Here is a 13,459-nt window from a genome sequence, read left to right as displayed (position 1 = left end):
ATCAATTTTGACTCACCGGACGAAAATTCCTAGGTCAGCCACTGCATGTAACCAATTCAATCAACTAACTTAGTCATACTTGGACGGCTATAAAAGCTGCTACAACTGAATAATACCGTAACTAACCAAAGTAATTGTTGCATTACCCAATTTGAGTGGTGCTTCACTATAAATAGGAAAAGTTTTGTGTCTTCTTTTGCAACTAAGGAAACTTAGCTAGTTCATTTGTTGATTATTTCAACAAGTACCATACGTAAACTTATTATTATGTCATATTGTAATTTATGTAATGTATAGTTTCAAATAATAATATAATATATATAATAAAAGCTATTTGTATTTGGATAAGGTTCATAAAGTAAATGAGTCCAAAGAGTGGGCACATGCATAGGGTTTATCCATTGTGTTGACTATTGGATCGTACACAAGTCTCCATTGTATAACAAGCATAGATGTTTTTATATGGAGCTCATATCAACAAACCTAGATTAGGAAATTTTTGTAGTATATGCTTCAAGAGAAATAATTGCGAAGCTTGGAGAAAATTCAGTGATGTGTGTATCGTGCATCTAAGTGTTAAGTGTTAGACGTATGTGTTTTTGTACTTGTTATGCTTCATGGTTTTTTTAGCATGTTTCAAGGATCGATGTACAAGTCAACATACATAGACATTGTGAAGTATGTAGGATCGAAGCTAATGATGTGAAGTACAAGTCAACATAGATATATATATGAGACGTTTCATTAGAATAGAAAAAATAAATAAATATATAAATAGCTTAAAATATTCAATACATATTTTGGGTTACATGTATAAAATAGTAGTATAAGTTTTATATTTTTTTATTTTTAAAACAATGTATGTTTTATTTTATGTATGAGCAAATAAAAGAAATTAAATTATCATTATTTTCTGTTATTATAGATTATAGTTAAAAATACATGTATAAAAATAAACATTAAATTTTCAAGTTTATGAATACGATTAACTCTTTATAACAAAACATTATAGACACTCTTGGTTGAAGTTAAAGTATATGAGCATGAGGTCATGACACATTCCAATTTGAGGAGTTTTCCCGAAATCTAACATGACATATAAGAATACGAGGTATAACAGAATATATATACAATATTATCCTAATATGCGACAAATATTATCATAAGTATAATTTCCATCACTAACAATTCATCATATATACTCCGTATTTGTTTAATGAACTATAGTAATCATATGACATTAATTAGTGTTTTAAATTAGATATATGTAATTTTCAAATTAGTGTTTTACCCGAGACATAAAAACAAAAGGCTAGTCAAATTATCATAAATTTCCGATCTCTCACGAGTCAATTAGGTCCATTTAACTCTTTAATTAGAAGCAATAGGAAATTAATTAAGTAGAATTCAACAAAGGCATATGATATTGATTGTATACGTACGTGGTTTCTCATACATCGTGTCATGGCGTGAGATATTAAAGCATAACACCATAAAGTAACCAATAAAAATGAGGTACAAACGTAATGGTAGTCTAATAATCTAATCTAAAACGATGGATAAAGACCTTTGAGTAGGAAAAAGGGGTAGTAATAGAACGGCATGCAAATTTGGTAAAAATTTGTAAGGAGTAGGCATGGTAAAAATAGATGCATATTTTAGCTTTATAATTGTGCTTCATGTTCAGAGAGAAGAGAGAAAGAGAGGTGGTACCAATGCTTGAACCCTGGACCTAGACTTCAGAGGTTTCATTCTCTTACCACTAGTCCACAAGGTAAGCTGGTATTGTGCATCATGTTCATGCAAAAGGAAAGGAGTCTAGGGGAGAGCATGGGACGGGTACCCGTTCCGATAACGTTATTGGTTTGGGTACCCGATAACCGTTAAGGCTAAAACCGATTTCCGAAACCGTTCCGATAAGGTTCGGGTACCCGTAAATTCGGATACCCGAAAATACGGGTACCCGAACCAAATATCCGAACCGAACCAATAAGCTGATTTTTTTTTTGGGTCTTTTTATTTATTTAAAACCTGCTTTGCAATTCGTTTTTAGATGCTTTTTAGTTTTTACTAGTTTTTTTTTACTTCCTATTTTTTGAACTATAACAATTGAACTTAAATACACAAATAACAAAAATAATTACAACTATCGCTGTCTTCCGCTTTGGCAACCTACCAGTCCCTGTCCTTGAGGCTGCTGTCTCCTCACCTCTCCTACTTGGCTGCTTGAACTCCTCCTTGTACCCACCTGCTTAATAATATTTTTGTCCAAACTTCCACCTGTTTTTCTAGTATTAATTATTGTTATTAGTACTATGATTTTTTTTGTAACAAATAACAGCCTAATAGGCTGATATTTAAACCTGAATACACATATAACACAACACTCAACCCGATTACAAATGAACAAATACTTGATACAAACATACTGTTTCTTTTAAAAAAAAAGTCCATAGTTAACAATAATAAACCAATACATAACAAAAAAAAAAAAGTCCATAGTTTATAGTTTTAAAACAAAAACAGTCCATAGTAATCATATTTCATAAAATACTCCAAGCCTTCAATGACTTCCGGCCTTCAATACAATCACCACCAACCTTCATGATTATAAGTTGTTGCCTCTAATCAATTAATCATCATCAACAAAGAGATAGTGTTCCTCACCAAGAGGTAACATTTCTTCAAAAAAAAAAAAATTAAAAAAAAGTTAATGAATAATTAACAAGATAATGAGATTAAAAAAAAAAAGAGAAAATATTTAAATGTTACCTGATTCAATTTTTTCCATATCTTCAAGTCTCTCCTCAAGTATAAGAGGACCTTGAGATGTACGTAACCAATCTTGTGCACAAATCAAGGCTTCAACCATCTTAGTTGAGAGTGAGCTGCGAAATGAATCAAGCACTCGACCACCGGTGCTAAAAGCTGATTCGGAAGCGACTGTTGATACGGGAATGGCAAGTACACCTCTAGCCATGAGAGCTATTGTTGGATACCTTTCACCATATTTTTTCCACCACCCCAAACAATCAAAGCTTTTTCCGGCGGGATTAACTTCTCTATCATCTTCTAAAATACTTGGCCAACTCATTTTTCCCTTGTACTCCAACACATGAACCCACCTGCCTTTCAAACTCTAATTCCGCAACATCTACATCAGAATCCATATCTTCTACTTCCTCCGAAAAATTAGAAGTTTTAGGGAGAATAGACTCATTTGGAGGGTTTTCAGAAATATAAAGTTCATACATGTCATTCAGAGTTTGCATCACTTTATCACACAAGTACTTAGCTTTTTCAGAATCATATTGTTGATTAATTGCCCATTTAGTATATCCCATTTTCCGCCTAGGATCAAGAATGACAGCAATATACAACAAGAGATTCACATTATCAACATTTTCCCAATACTTGTCATGCTTTTTCTTCATTCCACTAGCCATTAAACTCACCCCCGCATCATTACTCAACATTTTTTTCTTGATTAACACACTAATCCCAACAAGTTCTTGTAAATACACATTAGAGGTGATATACAACGAGCCGGAAACTCGTAGAGTAGCATCATAGAATATTTTAAGTAAAGGAAGAAAAGAGGCAACACGATCCCAATCACTAGGTTCAGGCACCCCGCCTGTCTTAAGTAACTCATACCTAAATTTACCACCATCTGAACATTCAAGCAAATCAAAAGCCCTACGATATGCCAAAGCACCTTCCAATATTAAAAAAGTGGAATTCCACCTAGTATCCACATCTAAACAAAGAAAACGTTTTGACTCCAACTTTTCTTGTTTAACACAACTCATGAACTTTTGCAATCTAGCACCCGATGATCTTACATACCTAACAGCACAACGAATTCTTTTTATTGACACATCACTTTCTTTCAATCCTTCTTTAACGGTTAAACTTAATATGTGAGCACAACATCTCATGTGTAAAAACCGACCACCCAAAACTAATGTCTTCCAACTTTCAAACCTTCTTTTCAAATATTGAATGCCAACATCATTTGAACTTGCATTATCTACAGTGACAGTCATTACTCTAGAAATACCCCATTCAAGTAGACACTTTTGGACAGATTTACCAATTGTTTCGCCAGAATGACCAGCAATTATACAAAAGTTAATTATTTTTTTATGCAATTTCCAATTTTGGTCAATAAGGTTAAACACATGTAATTCATATTTTGGCAAGAAGTCCAAGTATCAGTGGTGAGACTTATACGTGAAGTGCACTTACTAAAAAAAAACTTTTCAAACTTTTTTTCTCATCCAAATAAATCCTAAAACAATCTCTAGTCACTGTCCATCGAGAAGGAATAATGAAAAAGGGTTGCGTTACCTTCATAAAGTTGCGAAAACCTTCATGCTCCACCATTCTAAAAGACATTTCATCCATGATCACCATCTTTGCCAGAGCTCTCCTACTATCTTCTTGATTGAATTTCCACATCTCAAGTCTACCTTTTTTTTGATCCACGAGATTCCCATCAAGAGTTTGTTGACTAAGGGACAATAGTTGCTGATTTTGATCAATGTTTGGGGGGTATTCCTTACACCACTTTATGTGGTTCTTCATGCCGGAGGTACCTTGAAGTGATGCACAACCAATGAATGTATGACAATAGATACATTCAGCCTTGTTTTCTCCATCCTTCTTTATAAAATGCTCCCAATGAGGAAAGCGCCTTTTTCTAGATTTTTTTAAAGTTTCACTTAAGGGGGGCAGCAGCATCAGCAGGTTTAGAAGGTTGGTTTGATTGATTTTGCTGGTCAAAGGGGTCATTATTTTCCGTCATTGGACAAGGGTCATACTCCCAAGGCTCGGGAGGAGGACTTGGAATTGGAGGAGCTTGACTTGTAGCCGATGAGTCTTCCATATCCCCACTACTTCCAGATTCCATACACTCCTACAAATGAAAAAAAAAACAAATAAGTTCAATCATGTATACACAAATAACAAGAATGAGTCATAGCTATATGAGGGCTGAAAGGGTGAACATCTAGGACATATGTCTATTAGAAACAAACAGGACAAACTTTTCCACGTCACACAAATACACAATCATAAAATCTCAGACAAGCAAGTGAAATAAAAAAAACTATTGGTACAACTACACCATATAATCACTCTGTGAGCCTTGCAGTACCTTAGGCAAGTATTACTGAAAATGAGTCCAAAAGATGATGTACACAGCCACACAAGTTACTGTTAAACCAAATTTCAGCTGACAAATATTACTCAATTCTGTTAAACCATACGTTGACAGATTAACCTGAGTAGAAGCAACTAGATAAATCATATTGGACTACATGATTATCATATTGGACTACAATAAATCTTAAAACGTTTTCTTAAAATGCTTGTAATTAACTCATGTTACAATAAATCATATTGGACTACATGATTATCATGTACAACTCTATAGATGCTCAACACACAGGAAGCCATCACACAACACTATAGATGCTCAACAACATTAGTACACAACAACCATAGATGCTTAGCAACATCACACAACAACATCACTCTGAATCCTTGTTTTTTCTCAACAACCTTATTTCCACATCAAAAACAGAAATCTCACCTTACTCACTCATCTAAATCTAACAGACACAACTTGACAAAAAATAATAAAAAAAAACCTCAATTCTGAAAACCATAATAAGTACCATTCCTCCCAAAAAAAACAAAAAAAAAAAATTAATAGTACCACAATAAAAAATCAGGAAAAAAAAAACAATTACAAATTCGAAAAATCCACAGATAGTCAGATACTATAAAATGTAAATTACCTCAACAGTGAAAGCTCAAAAGCCGCTTCAATGGAGAGCCGAAGTACGCTTCAATGGAGGAGATGAAGGAGTGAAAGCTCAGAGCCGCTTCAATGTAGGAGATGAAGGAGTGAAAGCTCAGAGCCGCTTCAATGTAGGAGATGAAGGAGTGAAAGCTCAGAGCCGCTTCAATGGAGAAGTCGAAGTACGCTTCAATGGAGGAGATAAAGGAGTATAGGCGTATAGCTCAGAAGCCGCTTCAATGGAGAAGTCGAAGTACGCAGAGCCCTAAACTGAATCTGCGATCTGTGAAATTAAAACAAGAGTTTAAGTTTAATTGAATTTAATCAATTCATTGCAAATAATTAGATTTGGCAAAGGGATAATTAGTTAATTACCTGAGGACATTAGGAGATGAAGGAGTGAAAGCTCAGAGCCGCTTCAATGGAGGAGATGAAGGAGTGAAAGCTCAGAGCCGCTTCAATGGAGGAGATGAAGGAGTGAATGGAGAATGGAGATTAGAGAACCAGAGGCATAGACATTAGAGAAGAGGAGGAGAGAGAGGGGGATGGAGGCTGAGTGAAGTGAATGACTGAGAAATTAGAAAAGAACGAAGTTTAGGGTTTTCACTTTTTTGTTCTTTATTTTCTGTTTCTTTTTTTTCTAAAAAAAAACTGACATTTTTCATTTGAGATTTCGAAAAAAAATATTTTCGGGACATTCGGGTATCCGAAACAGTGTTAACGGGTACCCGTTACCCGAACCATTAAATTCTTATCGGTTCGGTTACCTGACCCATTTTCTTTAAACGGTTCGGGTACCCAATTTTTCGGTTCGGTTACGGTTCGATTTTTCGGGTTTTCGGTTTTTCGGATAGTTTTGCACAGCCCTAAAAAGGACTACTCGTATTTCCATAAAAATATAATACTTGTAGTACTTGACGATAAAAAAAAAAATCTTAAAAAAATATGGATGTAAATAGATATATAGACTAGACATGACATAGATGAAGTGGAAATGAAAGCACTAGCTAGCTTAGTAGGGTTTGAAATATTGTGGTGCATAGTTTTACAAGTACAAGCAATATAGTAACCTAATATATCTCCCTTTAATTCCTCATAACACATACTTAAATGATGTTTTGAGTGAGACTCATTAACCCTACTTTATTGATCTTAACGCTAGTTCTTGCATCAAATAGTTTCACAATTACATTAGATACGAATCTAAAGCACATTATTGTTTAGGTTGTAAAAGAAAGGGTAGCTTTCATAGTTTCAAATTTTATTGCGTAAACACCTAAAAGTATTGTTAGAACATCTAATTCAAAATCTAATTGATTATATCCTTCGTTCTTTAGATATTCATTATCAATAATTTCCTTTTTAAAAAATTTCACAAATTTTGCATATGTATGCAATTTCCCATTAAGAAATAATCTAACTTTTTTTACACTGTAAATATCCAATATGCTCTTAATATACGTCATCATTGATATCAAAATAGAGAAGGCAAAAAATAACCCAAATTTATGAATTTCATCTGCATCACTCAATAATTTGACACGTCTCAAATGCGAACCTAAATTAACCACTCAATAATTTGGTTGATGTCTCAAATCCGAAATGACCTAAATTAACCAGGCTTGCCCCTAACCGACTGATAACTTGAATTGACACCTTTAACATAAAATACTATTATTTAGGGAGGCATTTTCATAGATAAGCACGCGGCATTGGAGGGAACACAACATACATTCCATTAGAAAGGCTTGAGAGAGAAAGAGAGAGAGAAGGAAAATGCTAATAAGAAAATAGAGTATAAGCAAGCTTAAGATGAGATAGATGGATGGATGGATACCACCCTCACATAGCTGTAACTACTTGACTACTTGAAAGAGAGAGAAAGAGTGTGTTGAGGCTGTTCACCTCTTTTTAATGAAAATGACCTTCATTCAGGAATATAAGAGGCCCTCTTCTACAGTCAAAAGAAGGTTTGCTTTCTATGCCACATTTGCCACCCCTTTTTTTGCTTGTCTTTACATTATTGCTCTCCACTAGGGCTTTATTTATACCTCCACATACATCATTTTATGTCACATACATACTATACTTTTCTTTAATTAAGATTAAGAGAAATTAAAAATACACTTAAATGGACGTCTCAAATCTATATATCGTAAACATCATTGTGAAACAGAAGTATGTAGTAGAATCATTATTGCTTGTATGTGCTTGTCTTTTTTTTTTTTTGAATGATATGCAAATTATGAACTTTTATGTAATCTGGGATGACTGAAATCACTAGTAACGAGTTGCTTTTCTTATGATTCTCTATAGCCACCAATGGCATTGCAACAACAATATACATATGTATACCTAGAATCTGAAAAAGTACTACATTTACAATTTCACATACATTTGAAGACTAGTCTAACAACCCCCAAGGTCCCCATGGTAAAGCAGAAAAGAAGAAAAAATAATGTACGTACAACATTAGAAAAGTATCCAAATGATTGTGACAATTAATGATAATTGGGATGATTAATTAGGCTGTTGTATATATACAGTACAAAACTTAATTATTCCATAAAGTTTTATTAATTTAGTTTCATAAATAATTTGTCAATTGTACATGAGTCTGGGGTCGTAGTTCAAGTGTGTGTCGATTTCTGTGTGTTCGTATTACTCATACCAACAAGGTGCGCCTTTTCTGTTCCGAAATATGCAAATGTGTGAAGATGATTAACTGTTAATTGGGGATGAAATGGGGTATATGAGTGAGTATTTTCTGATAGAATAGGGCTCAGAGAAAGGATAAATATTGATTTTATGGGGTTAATATTGGTTGGTAAAAAGGACTGTATGGTGATTACCCATGAATCTAGAAATTTATGTTACTTTTTCCGTCCCTATTTATGTGCTACTTGAGAATTGTTTTCGCAGGACATACTTTACAATGAATGTGAAAAAAGTGAAAGATAAAAAGGAGAGGGGTCGGGCCAGGCTAAATTTTAGTGACAAACTATAGTGAAAAAAATTTAAGGATGTAGTAATTTCTAAAAAGGGAATATTAATAACCGAGATAATGTAGCAAAATAATATAGGACGAATAATTGATTTATTTTTTAATTACTTTTTGAAAAGAGATGAAGTGAGTATTTAATCTGATTGGTTTCTTATGAGACAATAATTGTAAATTCACCATGTCTAGATTACTACATCTCATATCAGTGATATCACAGACTTTAGATTAAGGAGTAGCCTGTTTTCCATTTCCTAATTAAAACAAAAGGACTTTTCATGGAAAGATACTAAGAAAACATAATTATCAGACAAAAAAATTCAGAAGATTCTGCCATATTATAGAATCAATAATATTTAATATTAATGGCTCAACAAATTATGATAAATTAAAGGAATTAAAACAGATATTATGAATTTATTACTAAGAAAAAAAAAAATAGCCCTTGAAAAAATGGAGTTCACTGCTTAATGTGTAGGTATGCAGCGTTTAAAGGGCCCAAGTGCAGCAAATGGTTTCAGAGGTTTTTATTTTTTTATATTTTTTTATTTTTTTATTTTTTTTAAAAAAAAAAATCAGATTCAGATAGGGTTTAGAACGGTCAATGCCTGTACTTATTATTGTCTTGTGTGCTCAACAAACATCAAGCTAGATTGGAGAAGAGCCTTCAAAATATCTCTTACATCAATTACACTATTGCTCCTTACAGTAAGTACACTTAGGGAGGTAATGAGGGAGTCGAGGGACATATCGCCTAGATATATAGGGTGGGACTTTGTCATTCTTGTGGATTCACAATTACGTCATATTCAAATTTGAACTAGTAGTATGACAACTGTATGTATGTACTGGACCACTAGTATGATAAGATATGTATATCTAGCTTCTCGATCAAAGTCGTGGTTATGTTAGATGAGCTAAGGGGGTGTATATATATATATATTCTCACAATCACATTAGCTAAGGTTTCGATTCAAAATAAGTGGTTAGGCGTTTGAGTACCATAAAGTACGAGTATTAGGTACAAGAAGGTAAGGTTATAATGACTAGGCATAGCTTAGTTTAGTGGTAAGGTTTTTATTTCAGAACCTTAAGATTGTGTGATCAAATCCCACTAAAATTTTCAGCTCGGTAAGGTCAAATGGATTTTGAAATAAATATGGCCATATGGGGTATAATGTATTTGTAGATAATTATTAATACTCCATAAGGTAAATATGTGTTATGTCCTTATCAATGATATGATGGACTCTAATAGAATACGTGTTTTGTGTGTCTATTTCATGTTAGCAAAAAGGCTTGATAGGTTGAGTCCATTAAACGGCATAATTTTACAATCAATTCAACCACCACAACTCCCTAATAATGTATGCAACACCAATAAGTCAACAAACCCACTTGAAATTCTATCTGAATGAAGAACAATGTACCACCACAACCATCCAAGGTACTGCCAAATTTCGCACCACAACCCTCTCAAGTACTGCATACATTAATACAAATACGAGATTGGACTATTTTGTTGATCCTCGATTGATCATGTATCGCGACCACAAGCCAGAGTAATTATTGTTGGATATAGGCTGGTAAGAAAGCATTGAAAAGTTGTGGGGATGGTGGAGTTTGGGTGTCAAAATCCATCTCAAAGATAGTCATTTGACTCCCACGTGAAGAGGCCCTTGAAGACACAAACACTAAATGTTATCATCCACACACTTAGTCACTTCAATTCATAAAACAAAGAACACTATTGTATGTTTTAAGTTCTGGCCATATTGTCTTTGTTGTATTGGTCTTCAATTCATTCCCCACCCTTTAATTTCCTTTTCATGGTTGCTGCTACACAACTCAAACACAACCATCCAACTTTTTCCTTCCTAAAAAAAGAGATGTGACACTAGCCTAGCATCTTACCTTTAATTTCCTTCATTATATCTTCCTTCCTTCATCTTCTCATCATCATTCCCATCATCTATTCCCCCTCTTTCCTTTTACCTTTCTAAAGCTTATTGTCGCGTCTCTTTCGAGCTCCCCCACCCCACTTCAATTATTCCCATTATTATGGTGTAAGGTAGGTCAATTAGCAAATTTTATCTCTTATCCATCTTTCTTAATCACATAGATTAAGTGTACATATATGGTATTAATTAGTTTTTTTTATAACTTGTCTTTGTCATTGAACAACATATGGCACATGTGTATGTTAGTGTTGTACTCCATAACATCTCCATTATCTCAAGCTTTGTAGTTGATTCTTTGTTTGCAGAAAAGTAGATTGAAAAAGACGGATCGAACGAGCTTATAACAACTTTGCTTGATGCTACAAGGCACTTGAAAAGAATTGCTCTACTTAAAAAAGTCTTCTCCTAATTTCTTTTGAGAGTTCCCTTTCAAATAGCTCTCAGTGTTTCTTTTTAGTTCTTGCCTTGTGTGATAATAACGCATAGAATAGTATAGTTTAGTCTTTACACCCAATAATAATGTTGAACTCCTCTACTTTGAGCAATAATAATATTACAACTACTTGTACTACTAGTCCCATTCTTTATGTGGACAATATATTGAGCTACCTTATTGATGATTCAAACCCGAATTCCAAGCAAGATGATCATTATTCATCTAATCATTACTCTACATCTTACTATCACTTGCCTTCTCCTTTGATTTACAATGAAATCGACGATTTTGTTATCAACCATGACCTTGAATTCATCCAACAATCCTTCTTAGCTAACAATAGCTCTATTTTGACCGACGATTCCTCCATCTTGGAAGTTGATCATAGCAAGGTAGTGGATGATTCATCAAACAAGGGTGATGAGGTCAATGGAATAGTAGAAGATAATGAAATGAATAACCACACCATAAGCTCTAATAAGAATGCTATTAGTCACGGCGGTTTGATGAAGAGGAAGAGAACTTCCAATAAGGATAGGCATAGCAAGATTAGGACGGCTCATGGTTTAAGAGATAGGAGAATGAGACTCTCCCTTCAAGTTGCTCGCCCTTTCTTCAAGTTGCAAGACATGTTAGGCTTTGATAAGGCTAGTAGAACCGTCGAGTGGTTGTTGATACAATCTAAGTCATCCATCGAAGAGCTCGTTCAAAGCAAGCATGGAAGCCCAAGTGGTGTGACTACTAAGTGCACCACCATATCCTCAACCTCGGATGATTGTGAAGTGGATTCGACAATAGTCGAAGAGGAAAGAATAGGGTGTTCTAAGGAGAAGAGAGGGTTGTCATCATGTGCTAGAAAAGATGAAGTTATTAAGAAGAGAAAGAGAACAACAAAAGAGGAAAGAAAAGTTGCAAGAGAAAGGGCAAAGAAAAGAACATTAGAGAGAAAGCAAAGTAGAGAACAAGTTAATTACACTAATACAAGTATCATTAAGGAAGGAAACAATGATTATTTTGAAGTTAGAGGTGATAATCTTACAGGAAATTGGAGTCCTTTAACAACAACTTTAAACTATCAGCCAAGTTTTGAAGTTTGTCATCAAAGTGGTAAATTTCCATAATACCTAATCATATACTATAATTATAGTACATCATTTCTATATGATAAACTTATTTATAGCATAAAAATTGTTACACGTATATTTTGATATAGACATATCTATAAATGTATTCGTCTAGATTGTACCATTAATTTTATTGTTAACTGATGATCATCATTATTGCAGCTCCAAGCTACACGATTTCGACACAACGGAACATGGTGGAAGGCCCACAGCAGTAACGAACACAATGGTTGTATGTCGTCCTAGCTAGCTAGCTAAAATGGTGTATGTTTTTATCTCTTCCAATTACCATTGTTGTCCCCTCGAATTTGAATTCGCCAAGGTTTATAGTACAGGGATAATTCACTTCCTTTCATGAGGGGTATGTACTATGTGATGTACGCATAGTATGAAAACCCTTTTTTTTTTTTTTTTTTTTTTTTTTTCTGTCAAGAGTTCTTAATTTGATTTACTTAAGTTATTATTGTGTTTAGAATTAATGGTCTCTAATGTTACTTTATTTACTTGGTAATCACTAATAGCTCAAATCAAATGTATTGTATTATGGATTTATAAATGTTTCAAGTTGTAAATAGTAGTAACAAATAAATGTAATTGAAGAGCTGTCCTTTCAGTTTGAGCTTGTTTCTAAATAACTTGGTAAAATTCTAAGTTGAAATGTAAAAATAGTTTAAAAATTCATGTGCTGTCAAACTGTCAATAGCTAGGGTGTTTTTAAAAATCCAATTACTTCCTCCATTTCTTATAATTAGCTCTATGTTATAACTATTAATTGTCAATTGTACCATTATCTTGATTATAAATTTTATTACGCCAGAACATGCTTAAAATATAAGGAGATAAATTAAAGAGATGATTTATTAATTACTATACATAATTACGTATTGAAATTGAATATTACACCCGTCGTTCCAAATTGAGTGTTGCATTTGACTTTAGATTGCGCAAGGAATGTATATTTATTCATTAACATTTTTACTTAGGTATTAATACAAATATAAACTTTTCAAATGCTAAATTTTAAGTTAAAAGCATCTTAATCAAGATCACTGCACGTTCAATAATGTTTATTAGCTTAGTATACTCATTAGATATAAGGTCAAAGGTTTACAAAACTTGAATTTAAAA

General features: G+C 33.5%; 2 protein-coding genes across 2 annotated transcripts; one reads left to right on the top strand and one right to left on the bottom strand.

Moving 5' to 3' along the window:
* Positions 1 to 3,132: 3,132 nt before the first annotated feature.
* On the bottom strand, positions 3,133 to 4,049 carry LOC110726140 (zinc finger BED domain-containing protein RICESLEEPER 2-like). Its single transcript, XM_021905605.1, has 2 exons — positions 3,253 to 4,049; positions 3,133 to 3,139 (listed from the first exon to the last, which is right to left on the bottom strand). Exons 1-2 carry the CDS (start codon positions 4,047 to 4,049, stop codon positions 3,133 to 3,135), a joined length of 804 nt encoding a protein of 267 aa, XP_021761297.1.
* A 5,908-nt stretch (positions 4,050 to 9,957) lies between these two features.
* LOC110726109 (transcription factor CYCLOIDEA-like) lies at positions 9,958 to 12,680 on the top strand. Its single transcript, XM_021905568.1, has 2 exons — positions 9,958 to 12,314; positions 12,494 to 12,680. The coding sequence occupies exons 1-2, from the start codon at positions 11,291 to 11,293 to the stop codon at positions 12,547 to 12,549; spliced, it is 1,080 nt and encodes a 359-aa protein (XP_021761260.1). The 5' UTR covers positions 9,958 to 11,290; the 3' UTR covers positions 12,550 to 12,680.
* The last annotated feature ends 779 nt before the right edge of the window (positions 12,681 to 13,459 follow it).

Source organism: Chenopodium quinoa, unplaced genomic scaffold (assembly GCF_001683475.1).
Source record: "Chenopodium quinoa cultivar QQ74 unplaced genomic scaffold, ASM168347v1, whole genome shotgun sequence".
NCBI lineage: Eukaryota > Viridiplantae > Streptophyta > Magnoliopsida > Caryophyllales > Amaranthaceae > Chenopodium > Chenopodium quinoa.
This window is presented reverse-complemented; position numbering and strand designations above follow the sequence as displayed.

Excerpts from the sequence above, each read along its gene's own strand:
- LOC110726109 (XM_021905568.1), top strand. The coding sequence starts at position 11,291 with ATGTTGAACTCCTCTACTTTGAGCAATAATAATATTACAACTACTTGT. Across the intron at positions 12,315-12,493 it reads TGAAGTTTGTCATCAAAGTG|CTCCAAGCTACACGATTTCG; the intron begins GTAAATTTCCAT and ends TCATTATTGCAG.
- LOC110726140 (XM_021905605.1), bottom strand. The coding sequence starts at position 4,049 with ATGACTGTCACTGTAGATAATGCAAGTTCAAATGATGTTGGCATTCAA.